The sequence below is a fragment of the Antechinus flavipes genome, chromosome 6, assembly GCF_016432865.1.
Source record: "Antechinus flavipes isolate AdamAnt ecotype Samford, QLD, Australia chromosome 6, AdamAnt_v2, whole genome shotgun sequence".
NCBI lineage: Eukaryota > Metazoa > Chordata > Mammalia > Dasyuromorphia > Dasyuridae > Antechinus > Antechinus flavipes.
In genome coordinates, this window is record NC_067403.1 from 110,051,912 (window position 1) to 110,078,104 (window position 26,193).

Sequence of the window (26,193 nt, forward strand, 5' to 3'; positions counted from 1 at the left end):
CTAAAAAGTGTGACAGGATAACACACACTATGACCAAGTAAGAATTATACCAAGGATGCAGGGCTGGTTCAATTATCAGGAAAACTATTACTATAATCAACCACATCAATAACAAAACCAACAGAAATTATATGACAATCTCAATAGATGCAGAAAAAGCTTTTGACAAAATACACCAGAACCCATTCCTATAAAAACACTAGAGACAAGCGGCTAAGTGGCACAATGGATAGTGTACCAGCCTTGAAGTCAGGAGGACCTGAGTTTAAATCTAGTCTCAGACACTTAATACTTCCTAGCTGTGTGACCCTAGGCATGTCTCTTAACCCCAATTGCCTCAGAAAAAAAAAGAAAAAGAAAAAGAAAAAAACACTAGAGAACATACAGGGAGATTTCCTTAATATAATAAGTAGTATAGCAATATCTATCTAAATCAATGAACAAGCATTATCAGTAATTGAGAGAAGCTGAATGCATTCCCAATTAGATTAGGGGTAAAATAAGGATGCCCATTATTACCACTATTATTCAACATTGTACTAGAAATATTAGCTTTGGCAAAAAGAAAAAGAAATTAAAAGAATTAGAAAAGGCAATGAGGAAATAAAAAAAAATTACTCTTTGCAGATGTATGATGATATACTTAGAGAATCCTAGAAAATCATCCAAAAACCTACTTGGCATAGATCTACATATATATCTCATACCAAAATAAGGTCAAAATGGGTATATGACTTGGCATTAAAGGTGATACTATACGCAAATTAGGAGAGCTAGGAATAATTTGCCTATCAGATCTTTGAAGAAGGGAGGAATTTATGACCAAAGAAGAACTAGAGAACGTTATGAAAAGCAAAATAGACAATTTTGACTTGACTACATTAAATTTTAAAAGTTTTTCACAAACAAAACCAACAGAAACGAGATTACAAAGGGAAGTACAGAGCTGGGAAAAAATCTTTACAGGCAGGGTTTCTGATAAAGGTCTCATTTCTAAAATATATAAGGAACTTTGTCAAATTTATAAGAATACAAGTCATTCCCCAACTGATAAATGATCAAAAGACATAAACAGACAATTTTCAGATGATAAAATTAAAAGCATCTATAGTCATATGAAAAAATGCTCTACATCCTTAATGATTAGAGAAATGCACATTTAAACTTTGAGATACCACCTCACACCTCTCAGATTGGCTAAGATGACAGGAAAAGATAATGATAAATGTTGTAGGGGATGTGGAAAAACTGGGACACTAATGCATTATTGTTAGAATTGTGAAATGATCCATCCATTCTGGAGAGCAATTTGGAACTATGCCCAAAGAGCTGTACAATTGTATTTACCCCTTGATTCAGCAGTGTTACTACAGGGTTTGTATCCCAAGGAAATCATAAAGAGGGAAAAGGATCCACATGTGCAAAAATGTTTGCTCTTTTCGAGGTAGCAAAGGATTAGAAAATGAGTAGTTGTCCATCAACTGGGGAGGGGCTAAACAAATTGTGATATATGAAATTAATGTGATATGATGATTCTATAAAAACAATGAGCAAGCTGATTTCAGAAAGGCCTGGAAATATTTACATGAACTGATGCTGAGCAAAACAAGCAGAATCAAAAACACATTGTACACAATAACAAGAATGTGCAATGATCAATTATGAAAGATTTGGCTCTTCTCAGTAGTTCAATGATCCAAAACAATCCCAATAGATTTTGGACAGAAAATATCATCTGCATCCAAAAAAAGAACTATGGAGATTAAATATAAATCAGCACATGCTATATTCAGTTTTTTTTTTCTCTCCCATGGTTTTTCCCTTTTGCTTTGATTTTTCTCTCCCAACATGATTCATAAAGCAATGTGTTTTTTAAAATAAATACTTTTGAAAAATTCTACAACCTTCTCTCTACTGATTATTATCTATTTATCCCACCTATACTTTTTCAATATAATGATTTCCAATTGTATCCTCTATTAGACTGTGATCCTTCTTGAAGGTAGAGACTGCCTTTTTTGTCTTTTTTTTTTATCTCTCGCACTTAGTACAGTACTTGGTACATAAAGAGTGCTTAATAAATGTTATTTACTGTCCTACTCCACATCATAAATTTCTTTTCTATGTATTGATCACACATGTCAACTCTCCACTCCCCTAATATTACATTTAAAGATGAGAGAATTGAAGCTCTGAAAAGTGTAAGCATTTATGCAAGATCATATGACTATATCATGGTAGAAAAGATTATAAAAAGACCCCAGACTCTAACTAAGGCTAGTGTTGTTTCTGCTAGATGACAATGCTTTTCCTATTAGGTTAAATAGACTTTCATAGTAGAGTCAATCAGAGCTGTGAGAAATACATAAAAGAAATTCACTAAATAAGTCCCTGGTTTGACACATGAACAAGATCTGAGTTTTATGTTTTTTTAGAAAAGATAAAAACTTTAAATGAATTCTAAGTTTTGTGCAGATTTGACTGAGATGAAAAGGTGTGACTTTTTAAAAAATCTGAATTAGACCTTACTGTGAAAATTCCAAGAAATATAATTCTGTTTCCAAATGATAATATAAGTAGGGAGAAAAGTCAAAAACACATGGTTAGAAGACTGAAAGCCCTTCTAAATTTTGAAATGTGTAGTCAGCATTAGAACCTAATACAATACCGAATGTATTCCACAGAAACTAGTGAAATTGGGCAAACATCCTCTGATTAAGATAGTGTGGGAAATGAAAAATCAGTTCATAAGCTATACTTTAAGTTAAGTATTTCAATAATGCTTTGAGTAAGTTACTGGGCATTATATCTAATTGTCATACCCATCAGATGGTTAATAGTTAAGTTTGGGGATTCAATAATCTAAGTAATTTGGCAGTTGACCATCTTCAAATCAAAAGATCATGTACATCAGTGCATTAGTACCAGAAAGAATTCTTAATTATAAAATGCTGGGGGTAAGGGAAAAGGGATAGTTTGAATGGATAGCTTCCAAGGTATTCTTTTACAAAAGAATAGACAGATATAATATGTTTTTATCCAATAGAAGAAAACATTTTTTGACTAAATTCTAGAGACTTTATAGACTAACCTTTCCCCCAAATATCAGCTTTTCCCCTATATTTTTTTCTATTTTATCCCATGTTGTCCTTGAGTCATTTTTCAGTTGTGCCCAACCCTTTGTGACTCCATTTGGAGTTTTCTTGGCAAAGATCATGGAATATTTTGCTGTTTCCTTCTCCAGTTAATTTTCCAGATGAGGAAACTGAGGTAAATAGAATTAAGTTCTTGTTCAAGCTAATCCAGCTAATTAAGTATGTGAGGCTAGATTTGAACTCAGTAAGATGAGTCTTCCTGAAGATGTGTCTTCAACATATAATTGCTGCTTCTCCTAATTACCCACTAAAAATCTAAAGGCACTTTATTGAAAATCTGGAACACAATAGGGTATTTATAGTACTATCACTACAACTTTCTGAATTTTTTTCTAAATGTATGTATTTCAAAATAAAATTTGGCATGTCATACAGGCAAAGTTATCTGGAAAGTGATTTAAGTGTAGTTCATATCCAAGTCCAAAAAGGCCTGGGCCTTATTCCAGCTGTCATGGATTCCTAGCCATAATGAAAACGGAAAGAAAAAAGAAAATACATGGAAACAAAATAGATATGACTTTAATGTATTATTTTCTATTATTTTTTCTTTACAAATGCAGTAATTATTAAAGGAAAATCTGGACATTTTTTCCTTCCCATCATGTCACTGTTAATGTTAAACCTCTTCTCTCCTAGCTGAACAGTTATCCTGTTAAAGGAAACACCACCTCCAGTCTGCACCAATGATACTCCTCTTTTCTCTTTCAGCTCACTTTCTCGAAGTGGCCCTGGTTGAGAGTAAGTTAAATCAAGTCAACAAGTACAGTTAAGTGCTTATCATGTGCAAGGAACTGTGCAAAGCAGAAGCAAAAAAAAAAAAAGTAAAACAAATCCCTAAAATACTGACAGCTATCTAGAATAGGCAAGTTTTGGAAATTCATTTCACATTTGGCAAGAGCCCAAGATAAAAATCACTGGAAGAAATAAGGCAGAACTTGTATAGCAAATGACAATAAGCAGCTGAGAATGTTTTTTTAAAACAGAATCACCTACTGTTTGGTGATTAGTCTGTTTACCCAAAAGAAAAGATTTGGCTAGTCATATCTAACAAGTTCATCCTTTTCACAAGAAAACTAGGAATAGGAGATGGTGGTATTGGAAGAGACAGATAAAAAAGAAATGTAAACTGATGTGGAAAGAAATAAGCTAGACTTTGAGAACAATATGCACAGTGACTATAATGCAAATGAAAACTGGAAGCTAAACTCTGAGCAACTGAAAAATCATTGAAGGTGAATGAAACATAGCTCTCACCTAGCTCAGTTAGGAGAGGGAAGTATTGGAAGGAGTATACTGGGCAGGGTATTGTATAAAATGTCAAAGATGCTGCTTAATTGTTTTCTTTTTATCATAAGGAAAGATTCCATCTGGAGAAGGAGCAGTGGGGAATGGTACATTTTGGACAAGAAAAAATACCAAGCAAAACCCACAAGCATAGGAAGAAACTTGTAGAGCAGTGGGCATCTGATCAAAAGTGGGAATGATTAATTCAATTTGTCAAAAGGGCAAAATGAAAGACTTTTGCTCCTTACTTTCCTATATTCAAAAAGACTTTGGCTATAACATGTTAATATTGTTTTAATCAAGCATTAAATCATTTGGTCTTATTGGAGGGAGGCCAGATTCAGTCCAGCACCCCTTGAAAGCTCAGGTTGGGACAAAATGAGACACTCATAGTCACTGAACAGTTTACAAAAGGAAATTTACTTAGCCCTAACAGAAAATATGTGCAACAAGGATAAATGAGCACTTAGCTAATAGTTTGAGTAGGACAGGTTACATTGAATGATATCATCTTTAAAAATCTATCCTACCCATGTAGGCAAGACTTTTCTATGCACCTGGTTAATCAAGCTGCCAGGAAGCTTCCAGACCTAAGTGGGGCAAAGCTGAGACACTCTTTTCCTCTCAGGCAATCAAATACTCGTTTTGTTACATTTCGCTGAAAATCTAGCCTCACTCATGAATTGGAAGGTTGGAGGGAAGAAACTCAGATAGATATTGACCCTACCACTGAGCTTATTAAAGTCTAGAATTTCCTGAAATGCTATACACTCACCAGAATTTCAAATATTTTTATTTTGAAACTTAATGAGGTTTTACTGTTTTAATTTTACAATGAAATCAAATTTCTCTTAAATATGTTGACAGATATAGAGGTTCCAAAGATAAAGACATCTTCTAGTCCTTAATTTCTTAACCTGTGGTTTGTAACCCCATAGAGATCTCATAACTTAAAATTGAGGTTGTGAAATTGTTATTTATTATCAATAAATGTCTGATTTGTATACCTATTTTATATAACAATATACCCTGAATCACATAAAATTTTCTTAGGCAAAAAGGGGTCACAAGTAGAAAAAGTTTAAGAAGCTCAGTTCTAGTCCATTTTCAAGCATGGAAAGTTAGGACCCAGAGAGGCAGACAGGTGACACAATTGATACATAGTGTGGGACTTGGAAGTCAGAAGGACATCATTTAAAATCTAACCTCAGACATTTAGTAGATTGGTTGGTTTTTGTCATTCGTTCTCAAAGAGAACCAAAATGACACTATTAAGTTTTAGAGTTGAGTTATAGTGTATCCAATTATGGCTGATCAGACCAATCCCATTTTGGAGTGCCCTGCCACAGATCCTGTGTACATTTGGGGTGGACTCTCACATCCCACATTTTTTCTAGGCTAATTCAATTCTATTTTGCTTATAGAGTACCACACTTATTGATCTCAATTTCTTCATATGTATATAAGGATGAAAAAGTACCTCCCTCACAGGTAGATCAAATTAAGTGGTAAATGTGAAGCACTTTGTAAACCTTAAATTATCAGAAAGATGGTAACTGTTATTTGCTTACCCACAACCATAAAAGTAGTAAGTTGTATTTGAAATCAGATTTTTTGATGTTTGTTTTTTTTTTTTTCAAATGAACCATACTGTTCATCCCATTGTTATGCCTTTTTATACTGCATGATTCTTGTCTATATCCTCTCACGACAGTTTACCTGTCCAGCAAATCTGGAAAGCAACTGGAACTAGCCATAAAAATCTATTAAACTAAAATGCTCTTTGGCCCAACAATCCTACTACTATATTTATATAGCAAAGAGATTTTTTTTAAAAAATCTTTTGTGGTGGCAAAGGATTGGAGACTAAGAGTTTGCCCATCAAATAAAGACTAGCTGAAAAAGTTAGTGCACATGAATATGACAGAATACTATTGCACTATAAAAATAAGTGAAAGGAGTGCTTTTCAGAGAAACATGGGAAAGCTTATATGAGCTGATGCAGAGTAAAGTGAGAATTAGAACAATTTATAAAATGACAGTATGGTAAAGGCAACCAACTTTGGAAGACTTGGGACTTCTGAATCCTTAGGAACTCTGACCAACCACAATTCTAAAGGACTCATAATAAAACATGCTACCTCTCTATGGATAAAAAGATGATGGACTCAGAATGCCAATGCAGGAATTTGTTTTGCTTGACTATATTCATGTTTGTTACAAAGTTTTGTTTTTTCTTGTTTTCTTAATAGTGGGCAGGAAGGAGGGACAAGGAGAAAGGAAAAGCAGATTTTTATGTTTGAAAAAAATGTTAATTAAAAAAGAATTACATTTACTTTGTTTTTATTATTGTTTTTTTAAATTTAGTAACACTTTTGAACCATTACTTGTGTTTGCACAGGTTCAGTTTGTTCTAATACAAAACATTCTAATACTACTTTCCATTCAATTCCCATTGTCTTCCTTTGGAAGTAAGCAACTTGTGTGAAGTAACCCAATAAACGGATTCATAATTTTAATTAAAATTTTAAAACTAATTGCCCATCCCTGGTGACACATAAAGCATAATTATATGTTATAATTTTTATACAGTAGAGAAAAGATAGAAAGAAAATAGTAAATTTGAGGTATCTCTTTCCCTGACAAATTTGGGGATGGTAAGAAGGGGGTAGCTAAGTTGGATGGCACAGTGTTCCCCACCTTGAATCAGGAAGACTAATCTTCTTGTGTTCAAATCTGACCTAAGATGCTAATTATATGACCTGGCAAAAATCACTTAGTTCTGCCTCAGTTTCCTATCTTTAAAATGTGCTGCAAAAGAAATGGCAACCATTCTGGTATCTTTGCCAAGAAAATCCCAAAAGAGATCAACAAAGGGTTGGATACAACTGAATAACAACAAAACAGCATATGATGGAAAAATAAAATTCTGATGATGTTACACTTTTAAAGTAGTTTTTAAAAAGCAACAGACAGCAACATTGATTACTTAATGATGCTACCAAAACATTTGTAGTACTTAATAATTAATATGCTCTGGACTCTTAATTACCTTTCTTCTATATGTTTTTCTGGTTCATACTTCAATGAAATAAAGAAATCATCACTAAGAATATGAAAGATTTATTTTCAAATTAGTGGGTAGAACATTTATTGCAAAATATGCCAAACCACTTTATTAGCAATTACAGAGAAATGAAATGGACCCAATCACTCAAAGCACAGGAAACTATATACTTATAGACTGATTCCATTCATTTTCAATATCTGGTCTCTAAACTCAGAAGCTATTAAACAAAACAGAATTTGAAAGTTGACAGCAAATATTCCTTTGGTCTATTCAGAAATTTTAATTCATTAAGTTTTCCATGATCTTTCTTGTGCATTTTAATAGATTTTTTGGTAGTTTTAAAATGCCTAAAATAGGGGTGGAAGGGGAAGCACTATTGTACATTGCATTGCTTTTATAAACTCAGGTGAATTTTTAAAATATAGAAATCACAGAGCTAAAAAGAGCCTTAAATATCCTATAGTCAAATCCTGTCATTTAATTGATGAGAAAACTGAATTACTAAATAATTTGCTCAAGTTTACAATATAGGGCCCAAATTAATATCTCTTAATTTCCAATCTAGTGATTTTTTTCCCTCTATACTAGGACTCCCCAAAAGTTTGTGACTACTTTTTAATGACAAAAAAATGCTATGGCCCCAAAACAATAGCATATGTGCTATGAGTATCCATTGATTAAATAAATAGATCATGACAAAAAAAAACTATTTTGAATTCAGTAATTCATTTCTCATCTAACTGTACGACTTTGAGGCTTCTCTGATTTTTCCATCATGATTCATGAAGCTCATTACTGAGAAAAGCTCATGATCTTGTGAGATCCCATCAGTCATGGAAACTTACTTCAAAGACACTTCTTGGTTCCTCTGATTAGAAAGAGGGACCATAAACTCTAAAACCTCCACTGAAGAAGGAAGCTCAGCTTAAAACATCTCACTTCTCATCTGTCTACAATTCTCTCCCATGGCTTTTCCCCAGTTCTTCTTCCTTCCTTGCCCCTCAACCTTTTCAGATCCTGCCCCATTAGATTGTAAGCGTCTTGAAGAGAAGAGGTATCTTTTTTCATGTACCAGTGTCTCGCATATATTGTTGGGCTTGTCCATGAGTTTTCCTTGGATACTAGAGTACTCTGCTATTTCCTTCTCCAGTGTATCCCCATCTTACAGATGAGAAATTGAGACAAACAGAGCTTAAGTAATTTGCCTAAGGTCCCACACTTAGTAAGAATCTGAGGCAGATGTGACCTCAAATCTTCCTGACTCCAGACCCAATGCTCTATTCACCTTATCATCTAGCTTCAGTTATGCTACCTGGCATTTAATAAAATGTTTATGAATTCTTTTCATTATCATTCTAATTAGTACCAATTGACCATTGAAAACAAATCCTTGAAGATTAAAAAGTAGAACAGCCAATAAATAATCAAATAAAAAAGAAACAAGTGGGTTGGTTTAAATTTCTTTTTATTCCTGGTACCTAGTATATAGTTTCTTTTACACTTAGCAATTTAAATGTTTGTTGACACCTATACACTGGGCATCCTCTGAGACCCTAAGTTCTGTTAGGGAAGTGTCTATCTTATCTTACTCAGAACCCAGGGCACCATACCACCTCTCGGGCATTTCCATATCCTGCCACAGTTTCGGTATCATAACCGAGTACCTTCATTCCCTCTCCATCCTCTTAGAACCAAGGTGGATGAGAGCTATGTTGTCTGACCCAATTAGAATATGAAATACTTGAGGGCGGTCATTGCCCTACTTTCTTACATCTGTATTCCCAAATCTTTGTATGGTGCCTGGAACATATAAAGTACTTAAAATTTTTTTCAATTTTTTCATTCACTGATTCATCCATTCTTTCAGTAGAATTGAAACACACCTACTATAGGCTAGACAGATAATACTAAAAAGATGGGTTTAAAATCTTTCATCCTCCCTCTTTTGTAGACTATATCTATTCTTCCATCAAGTTCTATCAATCAAGGTAACAAGGCAAGGCAACAATCATTTATTAAATGCTTATTATGTTCAAGGGAATAGCCTGAGTAATAGAGATACAAATACAAACAAATAGACAATCTCTGCAAAGAGCTTATATTCTAATAGAGAAAAACAACACACAAGGAGATAAGAAGTAGCGTGGTAGGTACCTTTGTATGGTACAGAAGAGTTAAAGCAAATCTGGGAGGGGAATGAAAGATGGATCCCCTGGGCCACTCTCCAAAATAGAAGCCCCAGAAGGAACTCACCAAGAGAAAATGGTGGCCAAGAATGAGAAGGCTCAAGTGCCTAGATTGAAAAGGCAGCTCAAGTGAAAAGGTGGTTGAACCCTGTTTATCTCTCAATTTTATCTTTTCCTCTTAGGTCACTGCCATGAAATTTAGTGCAACCCATCACTGTCCTGTTTCTAGACTATTTCAATAAAATACCAATTTCTCTATTTCTCAGTTTCTAAGCTTAGCGTTGCTGCTACACTAATCTAGCTAAAATATCCTTCATCTTATCACTTATTTGCTCAAGAATTTACAGTGACTTAATATTATTTGTATTTAATCTCATCCAAAGTCTTCTGCCAGGCACTGAATGTCTTCCACAATCTTGCTCCACTTACCTCCATACCTCCACAACTCTTCTCCTACTTATGGGATCTCTATCTGGACCAACCTCTTACTTACCATGCTCATATCATCAACCATTCTTTCTCCCTTTCCAAATCCAATCAATCTTTTAAGTCCATTTTAAAATTCCCTTCCTATCTACTTACCTCCTCCAAATATTTTCCTTGATAACATTCAACTTTCCCATCCCTAATCATTCATAGCAACTACTATCTATACATATATTTTGGCACTTCATAATATTTAATTTAAGTCTTCTCTGTATACATATTTTTAGTACTTAATTCTATCCAATTTAATACTTCATTCTCTTCCCAGATTTTATTTTAACTCTTTAGACTATTTCTAGTTGTGTTCAACTCTTCATGATCTCATTTAGGTTGGTTTTTTTTTCCCCTAAAGGGTCTGCTTTTTTCTTCTCCAGCTCATTTTACAGATGAAGAATTAAGGCCAACAGGGTTAAGTAACCAGACCAGAATCACACAGCTAATAAGTGTCTGAGACCAGATTTGAACTCACGAGTCTCCCTGAGTTCAGGCTTAGCAACTCTATCTATTGTCCCACCTAGCCTGCTACCCCATAAATGCGATATTCATTTTGCAGTCTTGTTGACTCTTCAGAACTCCATTTGGTGTTTTCTTGGCAGAGATACTGGAGAAGTTTAACATTTCTTTCTCCTGCTCATTTTATAGATGAAGAATAGGGTTGAACGAGATAAGTGAGATCTTTCAAGACAGTTGTGAAAATCGAGTAAGGCTTCATCTATTTCAAAGTTTGAGTAGGCCTGAAGGGCTTTAAGCATTAAGTCAAGGGCATTCTTAAAGTGTCTCCCCCCCCTGCTATTCTCCTAAGGGCATACTTAAAGTGTCTCCCCCCCCTGCTATTCTCCTAAGGGCATACTTAAAGTGTCTCCCCCCCCTGCTATTCTCCTAAGGGCATACTTAAAGTGTCTCCCCCCCCTGCTATTCTCCTAAGGGCATACTTAAAGTGTCTTTCCCCCCCCCCATTCTCCTAAGGGCATACTTAAAGTCTCCTCCCTGCTATCCCCCAAGGGCATACTTAAGTCCCCTTCTTGTTATCCTCCCTATTTCAACCAAATATGGGCAACTATGTACTTTATTGGTTAAGTTCAACTTCTTGGGTAGTTCCCTCGTTTAGAATGTAAGATCCTCAGCCAATAAGGATGAGGGTCATGGTGGGAGGGGAAGTTGAGTTAGGGATTAAAAGCGTTGACCCTGCCCCCTACGGTGCTTCCTCCCTCAGATTGTCTGCTAGAGAGGTGGGATGCCCGATTCTCTCGAGAACGGATAATAAACTTTGCTTTGCTTCTAGAGATCTCTCCAGTTCTTTTTTTATTAATGGTTTCTGACCCACACAGGGTTAAGCAACTTGTTCAGAGTCACACAGTCAGTACAAATCTTAGGCTGAATTTAAACTCAGGTCTTCCTGATTCCACACCAGGCACTCCGTGCCTACTGTGCTACCTAGCTGCCTGGTTACCTCACACTTACTTTGTCTTTAGTTTTTAGACAATTTGTATTTACTTTTCTAGATACATATCGTTTCCCTACTTTTCCAACTTAAAAGAATATATGTTCCTTGAAATCAAAGACTCTTTCATTTTTGTCTTTATATCCCTAGGTTCTATCAGAATGCACAGCACATAGGAAGCATTTAATATTTTCAAATTTAATTCAAATCAAACTCCATGAGAGTAAGAACCATGTCTTATATGTATTCCATGTTGCCACAATGCTGAACAAGATATAAGTAATATAGTGGATGCTTAATAAATATGTGTTGGGTTGAATTAAAAGTAAAATGAAGACAAATATATTTTGCTACTATTTTGTTCTGCATTCATAACAGATACAAGCATATACATCTCCTAGCAAGACTGACTTAGTAATTACACAATGAAATATTGCAAAAAATCCATAGAGGTACCTCTCTTAAGTAGTTAAAAAACAGAACAAAATACTCAGTTCTTGGCTGAACTTTGAATCACCATACCTCAGGACACATCTGTCACATAAAGGAAGGTCCATTAGGTTAATTGTGGTTAAATGAATAAAACTCAGTGGAGGTACTAATGAACACTACTTTGAAAGCTCCTTAATTCAGTTAGATCTAAGGAACCAATTATCCATGATCTATGCACTTAGTCTGACAAACACTTTGGTTGATTTTTTTTTCCTCCTTACATAGAATCTTCTCCCTTTATTTCAATTTGTCTTTCCCTTTGTAATTAATAAATAAGCATTATTTATTTCTTTGTAGAAGATGAATTGATGTTATAATCCATAAAAATTTCTTTGGAATTAGATGAGTATGCTTTCGGGTTGTTGGATTAAATTGGACCACAGACAAGTCAGTTGCTGACTATGCAAAGGAATACCATGAGTAGATAAAGACCTTGAAGAGTCCTCCTTACCATGGCTAGAAACAAGCTTATAAACACAGGCCTGATCATGTCACATACTGACATACATACATACATACATTTAATAATTTCCTGTTACATTCTAGGATCAAATACAAAATCCTGTTAGATTTTTAAAACCCTTCATTCCTTAGTCCCATTCTCTATTGTAGTAGCATTCTGGAAATGGTGAAGGCCAGGACACTCAAACTCTTGTCACTGGATCCAGGTGGCTCTGGAGGAGACAATGAGGCTGGTGACCTTGTCCAGCCTTCTTTCACTTAAATCCAATTTACCTGCATGTCATGACCTTATCTCTCTGATGTCATGGTGTTCTTTGAGAAGGAACAACTACAAGACACATTTTAGTGGCCACTTTTTTTTATTTTTTTAAATTGATTTTCCTTCCTTATTTTTACATCACTATTTTTTTCATTCCCTACTCCAGAATCATACCTTTCCTCTCAGCAAAGAAAAACTACCAAGCAAAAACAGCTGATCTGCTAACAAATGCAAGGCTTTACTTACATAATCTGCATCCTTTTACTGAGAAAAAGTTGATATGTTTTATTACCTGTTCTCTAGAACCACTAAGGACTCCTCATTTGTTTAGAGTTCATGATCTTTTCATTTACATTATTCTTTCAGTATATTTCATTCTGCTTTATTTCATTCTGCATCTCTTCATATAAATCTCACATTTCTCTGAATTTTTTAATTCATCATCTTCTTCACCTGAAGAAGCTTAATGTATAAAGAAAGTTGTTTATAGTTCCAGCAAGACTTGGGTTCAAATTTCACCACTGATCCATACTGGTGATATATATTTGCCTGTAGAAGCAAGATACTTAAATCTCTCAATGCCCTAAACAATCCTATAAGACCATACATTTCAAATAATATGCCAACCTATGCTGCTGGACAGGATCTTCTCACCCATATATTAATGAGATCACAGGTCTAGTCTCCATCCCATCATTTTTAATGCATAATGCATTGCTTTATATTCAGATACCACAGCTTGTCCAGTCATTAACTAATCAAATGACAATAGTATTCTAGTTTTAAAACTAAAAGGGACTTAACAAGACATTGAATCCAAATTCTCATTTTACAGATGAGGAAGCTGAAGCAGAGAGGGAGTAAGTGATTTTCCCTGGATCCCACAGCTAAAAGTGTTTGAATGAGGAGTTAAACCCAAGACTTTTGGACTCCAAGCTCTGTGTCCTACCTAACAGGACAAAAAAGTGCTGCTATAGGTATTTTTGTACATTTTGGAGATTTGTTTTGATTCTTGACCTCTTTGAAACATATGCAGAGCAGTAGGATTGCTGGGTCAATAGTTGTAAATAATCTTATATGATTTCAAATTGTCCAAAATGGTTGAATCTATCCTTGGCTCTACCAATGTATTAGCATTATCCTTATTTATTTTAATTTTATATTAAGGTAAAAGTTTTACCCTTATTCTAATAATAAAGGGGTTTTACTATGAAATTATATATATTCATCTCCAGAAATAATATGTACCAGCAATGTTCTGTCAATTTTCTCTTCCGAATATTTGATGTGATTTTTTTTCCTCTTTAAAAAACAACATCTCCAAAACAACAAATCCAGGGAAATAAGCCAACATATAGGACAATAGTCTACCAGATAGCAAGTCTTTCTTTACCCAAGCCCAGAGCATGTCAAACAATAGAGAGTTGATCAGGAGTTATGTTGTCTATTAACAAAGGACAAAATTTAAATAATGAGGCTAAAGCTTGTAAGTAAACTAGCTGCTGTGCACTCCACCAACCTAACTTTGGAAAGCTACCTAGGAAAACTTAGGAAACTTGCAAGGAAGGATCATGAAGATATAAATGCTGTTAATCTAATAAAAAAGTGCATCTTAGTATAAAAATTTGTCATTTTTCATTACAATTACATTTTTTCTTTTTCCTTTTCATTACAATTAGTAATATCTTAGTGATGAGGCACCTAATAGTAGGGAACATTAATTAGCTTGAAGTATCAGTCCTGGTTGTTTAATATCCTAAAATTAAATTAATTGAACGTAAAGTATATTGAGGGCGTAATTCCCCTACTTGAATTCCACAGCAATAAATACTTGAAATTATATCTCTCAATTCCATGAGGTAGAATATTTAGCCAGAGTATGTCCACATTTCATTTTTAACTGGATCTTTTGGCCCAGACTTGTTATTTCACTGGTATAGAGAACTCTTCATGAAGACTTTCCCTTCACCAATGCCAATCTGCAATGTTTCTGAAACTCAGTCATCTGCAACACTGAAATGTCAAGTATCTTACCCCCGACAACAAAGAAAGTATGTGTCAAACTCTCACTATTACAACACTATTGTGTCTACCCTGGTAAACTAAAGTGCCCATTTAGTGCAATTCCATCTGTGTATGTTTTCTCTGACATCAATTCACCAGGACTGTTCCAGATTTCATTCTCACATTTTAGCTACACAGTTCTGTCAGATTCAGTTCTATCAGGAGTCCCCATGTCTGCCAGAAGTTGGCCAGCACTGAACGGAAAGGGAAGTCCTGCCCTCTCCCAGAAGAGTGTTCAGAAGGAAGGAAGGAAGACAAAAACTAATGCTGATGAGTGAGTCAGAAGTAATCATTATCCAACTGAAAAGGGAAAAATAAAGTAGAGATGAGGGAAAGGAATCCTAAGAGAGGCTGCCAGATACCTGAGATGCCAAATGAGAAGTACTGAGAACAGGTATTACTGGCTACAATCTGTTGGGAGAGAAATCTAGAGAAGGGAGAAGTTGGATGCTTGCAAAATGGTGGGGTAGATCTCTGCTGTCCTCCTTCTCTCTGTGTCCATCTGTCTATTCTTTTCTCCCTGTCACTCACTTCCTCCTTCCTACATATGTAATCCTTATATATAATATAATCCTACAAATACCTATTAACCAATCAATAAGCATTTATAAACCACCAAAGAAGTGTCAAGCATCAGAGGCACAAAGACAAAAAAAAAAAAAGAATAGCTCCTGCTCTCATAAAGTTTCTATTAAATAGAATATAATTAATATATTATTATTAATAATATTAATTATATTAATATTAATTAAATAATATTAATTAAATTAATTAAATAAATTAAATAAATAATATTTAAAATATTAATTAAATAATATTAATAATTAATATTAATAATATATTAATAATATAATTAAATAAACTTATTTTATTAAATAAGTAGTAAGTTTGAGGGACTGCCTACATGCTAGAAATTAAAAAAAAAAAAATGGAAAATCCATGCTCTTATACATTATACTTCCCACTGAGCTTTGCATTAAGTCACTCTGATATTATCAATCTTTCACTCAACTTCCATTTGCTCTGCTTTTCCTGATGCCTTACTGGAACCACTGATGATCTTTTTTGCCTTCATTCTTGGTCACCCCCACCAAGTTCCATGCTCCTTTCAGTTCTTTCTTGTACTGACTGAGATAAAATATAATCACCATGGCAGTAAAATTCTATCTGCTCCATGCATTCTACTATGCTGACAAGGCAGTACATCATTTGATGGCAAACTATTTTTCAATGTCCTGAAAGTAAAGTACATCAAAATGCTGGACCTTTGCCCAGAAACTAACTCAGAATCTCTATGACAAGTGCACTGTCATTGGGTACACAAATGTTAACTATTAATATTATTATTTTTAATTGTAGATAAAATGGATAAAATACTGATTCTAAAATCAGGAAGGGTTGGATTAAAATCTTGCCTTAGCAGTAAAAAGCAAATTCATGAATTTAGAGCTAAAGACATTTACCATCTGTGTGAGCTAGGACAAGTCACTTCATTTTTCCCTGAACAAGAAGAGGTGAGATCTTTCCAGACAGTTATGAAAATCGAGTAAGGCTTCATCTATTTCAGAGTTTGAGTAGGCCTGAAGGACTTTAAGCATTAAGTCAAGAGCATACTTAAGTCCCCTCCCTGCTATCTTCCTAAGGGCATACTTAAGTCCCCTTGTCCTCCTATGACATCAGTGTCTTTCTGTTTCGGTCAAACATGGGCAACTATGTACTTATTGGTCAAGTTCAATTTCTTGGGTAGTTCCCGCGTTTAGAATGTAAGATCCTCAGCCAATAAGGATGAGGGTCAGTGGTGGGAGGGGGTATTCGCGTTAGGGATTAAAAGTGTTGACTACGGTGCTTCCTCCCTTCGATTGTCTACTGGATGGGTGGGACACCTGATTCTCGAGAGAACATATAATAAACTTTGCTTTGCTTCTAGAGATCTCTCCAGCTTTTTAAATTAAGTATCTGAACCACACATCCCCTCCTCAGTTTTCTCTTCTGTAAAATGGGGAGAATAGTAAGAAATCCTTCACAGGATTCATGTGAGAGTCACATGAAATACTGGACTAAAGTACTTTGCAAATCTTAAAACAACACAAAAACATCAGCTGTTATTTTATTATTGTCGTTGTTGAGTCCATTATTTCAAGATTACAAATGAGGAGAACCTTTTTTGATATGGGCAACAGCACTACAAAATTCCTCTCAATTAGAATTTCGGGATTCTTAAAGATTGTAGTATTTTCTTTCTGAAATTATCTTTAATTTAGCTTGTCTATATCCTATGTATTCATAGTTGGTTGCATATTGCTTTCCCCCTTAGACTGTTCTTGAGAGAAGAGACTGTTTTTGCTCTTCTTTGTATCCCCAACACTCAGTAAGGTGCCTGACACATACTAGGTGCTAAATAAATACTTGTTGACTTGATTATAGACATCTAAATCAAAGGGGCAAAAATGTTGTGTTATATTCCCTAGTTTATCTATTTATATAGAGTCCTTAAGTCAATGTTTCACATTTTTCTATTAGAAAAACATAAAAATATTCAGTATTGAATCACTATTCCTCCATCTCCTATCATCCAGAAAAAGTAAATCTATATTTACTCTAATTTGAATAATGCTTAAATCGAGTTTTAAAAACCTATAATTTTTATTAGCTTTCCATTTTCTGCAAATTTTTAGATCACAAAACTGCAAACCTCAGTGGCCATAGAGTCCCAGTGACATCTATAAAAGAACATGTATTTCCTCATGAAATGACATCTGAACAGGTTCCACTTCTCCCCCGTTTTCCCCCTACATAGTTGTTTGTTTGTTTTCATTTGTGTTAAATAAGTAGTCCTGAAGATAACAGTGATCCCAAAATGTACCTAGTGTGCCATCATTAGTTTTAATCCCTGCATAAATTCCAATAGAAAGCCAAATGAAAATTTACCCTTCTGAGATAAACTGGAAAGGCTAAACAGGGGCCTTTAAGTTAGGGAGGAAACACCCATGTGTAATGCATTGGTTTTAAAGTCAAATGACAGAGCCCTAAGGAAGCAGAGGCTATCCAGAGCATAATAAATCTTGCAAAACCAGCAAAGTGACATTTTTCAAGGACAAGACAGGTAAAACATATGAGCATTGGCTTATTTGAGGTTAAACAGAAAGAATAAAGGTAGGAGGAAGATAGGTTTTTTGTGTGTGATACACAGAAAGGAACTCAGAAGCATTTATATTGAAGTAATTCTGAATTGTCTGATTTTCTATTTATCTCTGGCATTATTTGTATTAGTGAAATATATTCAAATTTGGTATAAAATGCTTTATGGGCTTGGCTTTTCTTTGATGGTCCTTTTGAAAGTTCAGTAAAGCAGTTGCACCATGTTGAGCCATATTTCTATGTCCCCTTAGTATCTGAAACTAAGCTGACCTCAAAATCAAACTGCTTGAAACAAAAGAAGAGAATTAACATGCTTCACAGTGCCCCCAAAAAAATTCAGCTAAGATGCTGATGCCAAGCTAATTCTGTGCTTAGAGTTAAATTCATTTAATTTAGCTTCATTTTCCTTTTCAAACCCTTCCCCTTCCCCCAATTGCCTAAAATAGAGCTTTGTACAACAGAAAAAGGGGGTCAAATGTAAATAAGAATTGCTTCTAATACATAAGTTAAAGCCAGTAAATTAAGTTACTTTAAAAACAAAAAATTGAGGGTGTTTTTTTAATTGGGTCTTATGCTAAGAAATACAATAAATTAATTCAAATTTGTTCTGCTATTAAATAAGCAGAATTCCTAATGGAAAGTAATTAAGTACAAATAGCATTTGAGAAGTTATCAGTTACTGAGGGTAAAAAGGAAAAATTTGAACTAGGAGCCAAAAAATATTTCATTTGTTTTGACTGACTGATATTTTACTAAACCTGTGGAGGGGTTGAACTGAATGTCTTAAAACTCTAAATTGATGGTCCAAGAATATCAAGGCTATATAAAGAAGTTCAATTGTTGGTCCTTTGTTCTCAGAGGGCCATGATATTAGGGGGTCATGACATGCAAGTGAGTTGAATTTAAGTGAAGGTGAACTTTGCAAAATCATCAGCCTCAATCTCCTCCATAGCTATCTGGGTCCAGTGACAACATAAAGATCAGGACAATTGGAGACAGCCGTGGATACTAGCTAAGATCTTGACCTTGACAGAGGTAAAGGTAAAGGTAAAAAAAAAAAAAAAAATCCATTCAGTGATTAAGGCTAGATAAGAAAGAAATGAGACACAAAAACAGACTTAAAAAACAAAATATCCAAACAGTGAAGAGATGACCCTCAGATTTCTGATCAAAGCAGAAATAATTTGTAAATACCTTCACTCTGTGCTTATCAGGGCCCAAACAATGACCAAATGGACTTGACCTGGGATCTACTGTTGGCCAATCCATGAGAGGCAGAGATTTAAAGAATGGTCCTTAACAAAGAAGTCTTTCTTATCTTGGAATGTTTCAGCAATCAAAAAAAAAAAAAAAAAGTATTTTCTTTTGAGCAGAAGGAAATAATATGAGAGGGAGAAAAGGAAAGATGGTAAGGGAGAGAGGGAAGGAGTTGTGTTGCCCAACTAACCAGTTCAGTTGGGACAGAAGTTCCAGTGTGACTGCTCTGTAAAAATATCGTCCTGGAATAAAGGCCAGGTCATTCAGATTCTATCATTTAGAGTTATCAGGTACTCTTTTTATAAATAAACATCTATCTTTGCTATACATTTTCTATTTACCATGTGTTTTTATTCCCTTTCCCAGTCTGGATATCGAGTGATAGATTTAGAACTTGGAAGTTCACATCTCATATTTTACGTGAGGAGCTGAGGCCCAAAGAGGCAAAGATTGGTCTTTGCTCAATGTCACACAGTAATTAAGTGGTAGGGCCAGCAACTGAACTTGGGTCTCTGATTCCAATCAGTCCCTGATCTTTCCACTAAACTATCATCTACTCTCCTAACTAAAGAAGACAGATCAACAAAGTAGCAGCTGAGTAGGCTCAATTTGCCCATTAGAATTACCCTGATCCATCTTAATCAAGAGGCCTGTCTCCTCATCTTCTTCTTGCTTTACCCCCACTTCCCTCCCCTACAAAAAAAAAAAAAAAAAAAAAAAAAACCTTCAAAAACGCTTTTTGTTGAATTTGGCAAGTTTCACAAACCTCAACTCATTCTGGGGTTTAGTCTTCCTGGCACTAGTCTCAAGATTCCTTGCCATGCTTTTGTATTCTTCCTTGGCTCCATGCCCCTACTCCCATCTAAAACTCACTTCACCTATTTCACAGTTTTGTTGAGGGCCTGTGTATAAAATACATGATTACTCTTTTAGTCACAATGTTCCATTAACCCTAACACCCCCATTTCTCCACCAGGCAACAGAGACAAAGAATTTGCTCTATTTGTGCTTCAGAGACAAGGCAAACAGGATTGGACAGCCATATTGGTCTCAGTAATGCTGACTTCCTTTAAAAGATCAATTTCATTTGTAACACCGCCAGTTTAAGATGGCTTCCTGCTTACTGACATTGATTGTCCATGAAAGGTTTTTTGTACTCCCTGTATGGTTCTCTCTTAATGCAATCAACTAGGCTTTTCCCTATTTGCTTGTAGCACTGTCTTTTCTCTTAGTGGAAATCTTTCTAAATGTAACAAAGCACCATACCTTATTTTTTTTGCTGACTCAAAGATTTTTAAAGGTCCTTTGAAAGAAAGAGATGGCAAGTGAAAAAGTGTTTTTATGGTATTGTAGTACTTAAAAAGTAACACACTTACTGCCTCCTAATAACAGCTGCTATAAATCTAGGCTCATTCATTCAGCTGCTTTATCAAGTAGCCTTGATTCAAAATCTTGTTCCTCAAAACTAGCTGAGTGGATCTGGGCAAATCATTTAATTCTCATCCTTTTTCATCACCTGTAAAATGGAACTGATATTGGTACCTAATTACATGTTGTTGTGATGACTAGTTGAGCTAACATATGTAAAATAATTTTCAAACCACGAAAAACCATATAAATGGGTAGCTATTTTTACTATTATTCCTGCTCTAATTCTACCCATTCTATTACTGCCGCCTCTTCTCCATGGCCATGCATGTGTTTCATTCATGTATTCTTATATTAGCCATTGCCAAGCAGGCTCCCACTCATTTTAGGTTTGGGGCAAAGGGGTTGGGGTGGGAGGGAGGCATGGTCTTCAATTGGTTCTAACTTCACCGCTAATGCTTTTGGGACAGGAAAATTCTGTGTGGCAAACAAAAGAACAAGTGTAAGACACGCATAGTGATGACACATGAAGGCATCCAGAAGTGACAGGAACTATACTCAGGACAATCATGCTGACTTCAGTTGTTAAATTTCATTTCTCTTCTTCCACTACCCCAGGATAATAGGACCAATGGCCATTTGTCCTAGGATCTCCAGAAGTGTAGCAGCTAGGGGAATCAGTGGATAGAGCACCAGTCTAGAGTCAGGAAGACTCTGGAAGCTATGTGAGCCTGGACAGGCCACTTAACCGTCTTTGTCTCAATTTCCTCAACTGGAAAATAAGCTGGAGAAGAAATGACAAACTACTATCATTGCCAAGAAAACTCCATATGGGATCAAGTAGAGTCAACACAATCGAAAACTAGATAAATTGCTAAGTTAGGATGTTTATTAAAATGTATAAAGATGGACAAAAAGTAATAATAATGGCACCACATTATATATAAGACACATATATATAATGTGGTGCCATTATTATTACTTATATATATGTATTTTACACACATATGTGTGTATGTATATATATATATATATATATATATATATATATATATATGCCTTGCAAAGTGCTTTACTTATTTTCTCTTGTTTGATCCTCACAATGACTCTCTTTTGGTCTCCTTTTTACATATGAGGAAACTGAGCCTGGAGGAGATTAAGTGCCTTGTCCAGGATCACACATCTATTGAGGGTCTGAGGCAAGATTCAGACTTAGGTGTTCATAACTCCCAACTCTGTCTGTATACACCATGCCCCCAACTGTATCCTCATCCATTGGTAACTCTCTACCACCTGCTTCCAGTTACTTGAAAAGAAGACATTCTAGCTATTCAGGACCATCTTGGGGGAAGTCAGTAGAAGAGTTGGATAAGGAGAACCTTCCCTGTGTCCTCCAACATTCCTGAAGTTCCTATGACTGATGATAATCATCAACGGGTCATCTAATCTTGGAATAACAACCACTAAAAACCACTGCTGCTGGTGTTGATTGACAGTTCTGTCAGTCAATTGCCCTGGTGCGGTTCTATAACCATTTCTAGGGCCCCATAAATACCAAATTCCTGCATACTGACCTGATTCTCAATCCTGTGCACATTACTTGTAGGGGTCCCAGTTAAATGAGGACATTTATTCTGATGAACCTACATTGCCCCAGTTCTCGAGGTACTCACAATTCGCATACACCACATTCAATTAACAAATATTTTTGGTTTGCTTTTCAGAGACCTTTTCCTTCTACTCCTATGACTAACAAGAGAGAATCCTGCCAAAATTTACAAGATGTGTGTCCCACTGTAGCAGAGGAAAAGCCTCCAAGAAGTCTGTTGTGTTTAAAGGACTCTGCGTTTCTCAGATAAGATGTAGTGATGATGGTGTTGGACAAGAAGTCAGGAGACCTGGATTCAAGTCTCATCGCTTGGACCCGAAACCTGGCTGATATAAACTCCGGAAATTCTGGACGGATTAAGCCAAATACTTTTTCCTATGCAACTCCCTCCTTTTCCTGGCTCTTCCCCCCACCCCCCACCCTTGTCTCACCCCCAACACACAGACATTTTCTCTTGGACACCACCTTCTCCTTCTAGGTTCAAATAGTTTTTTCCCCTTCTCTTTTGCCCATCCAGGCAATGAAAACGGGACTCAAACTATAGCGGGGCTACATCCCCAGCAGTCACCAGAGTAAGACATGGAACATAGCTTCGTCCACCATTTGAAATTTCCAAAGTTTGTAGAAATGGACTCTGCTTCTCCCTGACTCCCCCTGCAAACCTTCGGGTCCACAGTGCTCCAGTTGGACTGGGGCCAGAAATGCCCTCTGCCCCATCCCCCCACAACACCGTTAAACATACAAGTTGACTTCCCATAAACTCTAAGTTTGATGGAGTTTCCATCAGACTTCTCTACATTAGCTGGGCTATGAAAGTCTTTTCCGGCTAGGTAAAAAAAGGGAACTGGATCCCAGTTCTCTTTCTGATCCCGAGGGATCTTCTGGATCTCGCCTTCTGGCCCCCTCGCCAGCTACCTAGCCACCATAAAACAGATCCGCCAGGTGTATCCTCCCAGCCGCCCCTTCACACAGCCTGAGCCCTCCGTGCAGTGCTCCATCCAACGGGGACCCCTTTATCATCTGACTGCTCTAGTCTCCCACGAACGAGGCGAGAGCCTTTGGAAAAGAGAGGGGCGTTGGCGCCTCCAGACCACCCCAACCCTGCCTCTCACCCCCGCACCGGTGTTTCCCACCGTCGCAGGGAAAGACCCAGAGGGAAGCAACGAGTGGGCGGCGGCCAGGCAGGACTCGGTCAAGAAGGAGGCTCCGTTTTCTCTCCGCCCGCCCCAGGATCCCCCAATTCCCAAGGCGATCGATTCCAGGAACGCCGCCGAGCTCCGGGGACAATGAGCCCCGGAAGCCCCCACTCACCCATAGCTCGAAGTCTTTCTGTCCTTCCCTCCTTGGGCTCTGAAGCATGTGATTGTCAGGCTGCAGCGGCGGACTGAAGTTTGTGAGAGGCCAGCTGCTCTCCCCTCCCCAGGAACACAAGCTCTCCGGTTTGCTACTGACCCTCACACCCCTCTCCCCTCCCAGTGGAGATTTCCCTCTGGCGTCAGTCAACTAAAGGCGGGCGCACAAAACCCCTCCTCCTTTTGCACCTGCCTAGCTTCACCAGAGAAACCCCCCGCCCCGTAATTCCTCTCTCCTCCCCCGTGCACTGCCCCCCGCCCCAGCTCGCCACCACCCACCCACCTAATTTCTCCCCTATGCTAGTCATTCTAAGTCCAGACTCGCTACACTCATACACATTCCTTCTCTCTCATACACCAGGAAATCAATGTTACCAACTGAGAAAGTTTTCAGCCAGCTGTGGATGAAATGTCAGGAAAAAATCATGGATCAACTAGTCTGCGTGTGATGGCTTCAGAGCTGTGGCATTTGGGAATATTGTTCCCATTTGGACTTGAGGCCCTTCCCCCTATTTCTTTTTTTCCTATAGAATTTCAGATTTGGAAGGGATTTCTGAGGCTACCCAATTCAACGCAAAACTACAAAAATATCCCTACTGTGACATGTAGAACTGATTCTCCAGTCAGAGAACTTGGTTTCCAGGCTCTGTTACCCAAGTGATCCTGGGTAAATCATTGGGCCTCAGTTTCCTCATCTGTAAAGTGAGGAGACTGGACTCCAACACCTCCGAAAACACTTCCAGTTCTAGATTTGTAAAACCACAAAGGGTAAGTGGTCATCCAGCCTTTGGGTGATGGGTGAGAATGAACTGCCTCTGGATCAGACATTTCCCATTTAATGTACCCTATACATATTTCTATTCATTTTAAATAACAATTACCAAAAAATTTCCTGGTGATGCCTTGAACTAAAGTGCTCTAAATTTGTGACTATTAGAATAATCCAATGGATTTGGATCTCTGGATCCAATGATTTGGATTTGGAGCAAGGGAAAACAAGTAGAACTGGTATCTGGTGGACAGTCCTGTTTCCCTAATCTCTGAGAGAGTTAACATTTGGTTTTCTTGACAAGTCTTAATGGAGGGCTGAAACTCACAGATACTCCCCTCAATTGGCGTCTTGTTAGTTTTGGATGAAAATTACCAAGTCACCTACTCTGAATTGCATGTTGCACTACCTATGCATGGACAAGAAGCTAAAATTCTGGATGGCATTAAGAATAATTGAGGAAAAGAAAAACAAATCCAGGACATGCAGAAGAAGAATGTTCACTGGACATTAGAAATGAAGACATCTGCTTTCCGGCTCTGGCTCTCCTACGTGTCATTTGTGGGACATGCAACCTAACCTGTATACTTCCGTGTTTTCTTTCATGAAGGGAGGAAATTGGACCAGATAATTTTTAAGATGTGTTTTAATCCTAATATTTTATCATCTGAAGGACTGATATCCTAGTTCTGCTGCTGACTGACAATGGAAATCGTTTTTCTAAGCTTCCAATGTATTCAAGAGCAGGGCTGTACAGAACATATATCTGTGCCAGTGAGTAATTGGGGAATGCAATATAAGACAAGCACTCTACAAAAAGGGCGTTCATTGTAATGGGTAGTAAAAATGCATGTGCAAAATATATAAAGTTTCATAGTATGTACACAATTAAAAGAATTTTATGGTGATAGAATGGTGATAGCATGACAATAGAAAGATTCATTCTGGACAAAAAGGATCTAGGTTCAAATCCTACCTTAATGAGTATGAGAAAGTGACCAAGTCACTTAAAGATTTTATTTTATTTTCAACTCTAAGTGATGTCCTTCCCCCTCCCTCATTGAGAAAACAAGATTAAATGAAATCTATTAAAAACAGATTTAGTCAAGCAAAATGAATTCACACATCAGGCATGCCGTGTGTGTGTGTGTGTGTGTGTGTGTGTGTGTGTGTGTGTGTGTACTTCAATTTCTTTCACTTCTCTATTTTGAGATGGGTAGAATGTTTCATCATATATCTAGAATTGTGGTTGGTCATTACATTGATCAGAGATCCTAAATCTTTCAAACTTATCTGTCCTTAACAATATTTTTATTGCAAAAATGTTCTTCTGTATGTACTCACTTCATTTTGCATCAGCTCATACATGTCTTCCCAAGTACCTTTGAAGTCATCCCCTTTTGATGATAAAGTTGTAATTTATGAATATGATGGAATAAGGTATTATTCCATCACATTCATATATTACCACTTGTTCAGTCATTCCTTAATTGAAAGGCATCCTCTTAGTTTCCAAATCTTTGCTATCACACACACAAAAAAAATGCTATAAATATTTTTGTGCACATGGATTCTTTTCGTATTTCATTGATCTCTCTGAGATATAAAACCAATGATAGATATTATTTGTTCTTCCTGCTCAAAAAGGACTATAATATCAGAAAGGTGATTCCATGACAAGGAAGGGTATTGGATTTAAGTGAGGAAGTCACCAGCCTCACTTTTTCCTCCAGAGCCTACTGGGTCCAATGCAAGATATGGATCAAAAACACTAAAGATGACCCTGGCTGCCATGGAAGAT

General features: G+C 36.5%; 1 protein-coding gene across 1 annotated transcript in view; it reads right to left on the reverse strand.

Moving 5' to 3' along the window:
• GPM6A (glycoprotein M6A) overlaps positions 1-23,686 on the reverse strand; it is a 491,980-nt gene extending 468,294 nt beyond the window's left edge. Inside the window, exon 1 of the mRNA XM_051965637.1 lies at positions 23,583-23,686. Within this exon, the coding sequence (XP_051821597.1) occupies positions 23,583-23,586 (4 nt within the window). The 5' untranslated portion in view covers positions 23,587-23,686. The remainder of the gene's footprint in view (positions 1-23,582) is intronic.
• Between the last annotated feature and the right edge of the window lie 2,507 nt (positions 23,687-26,193).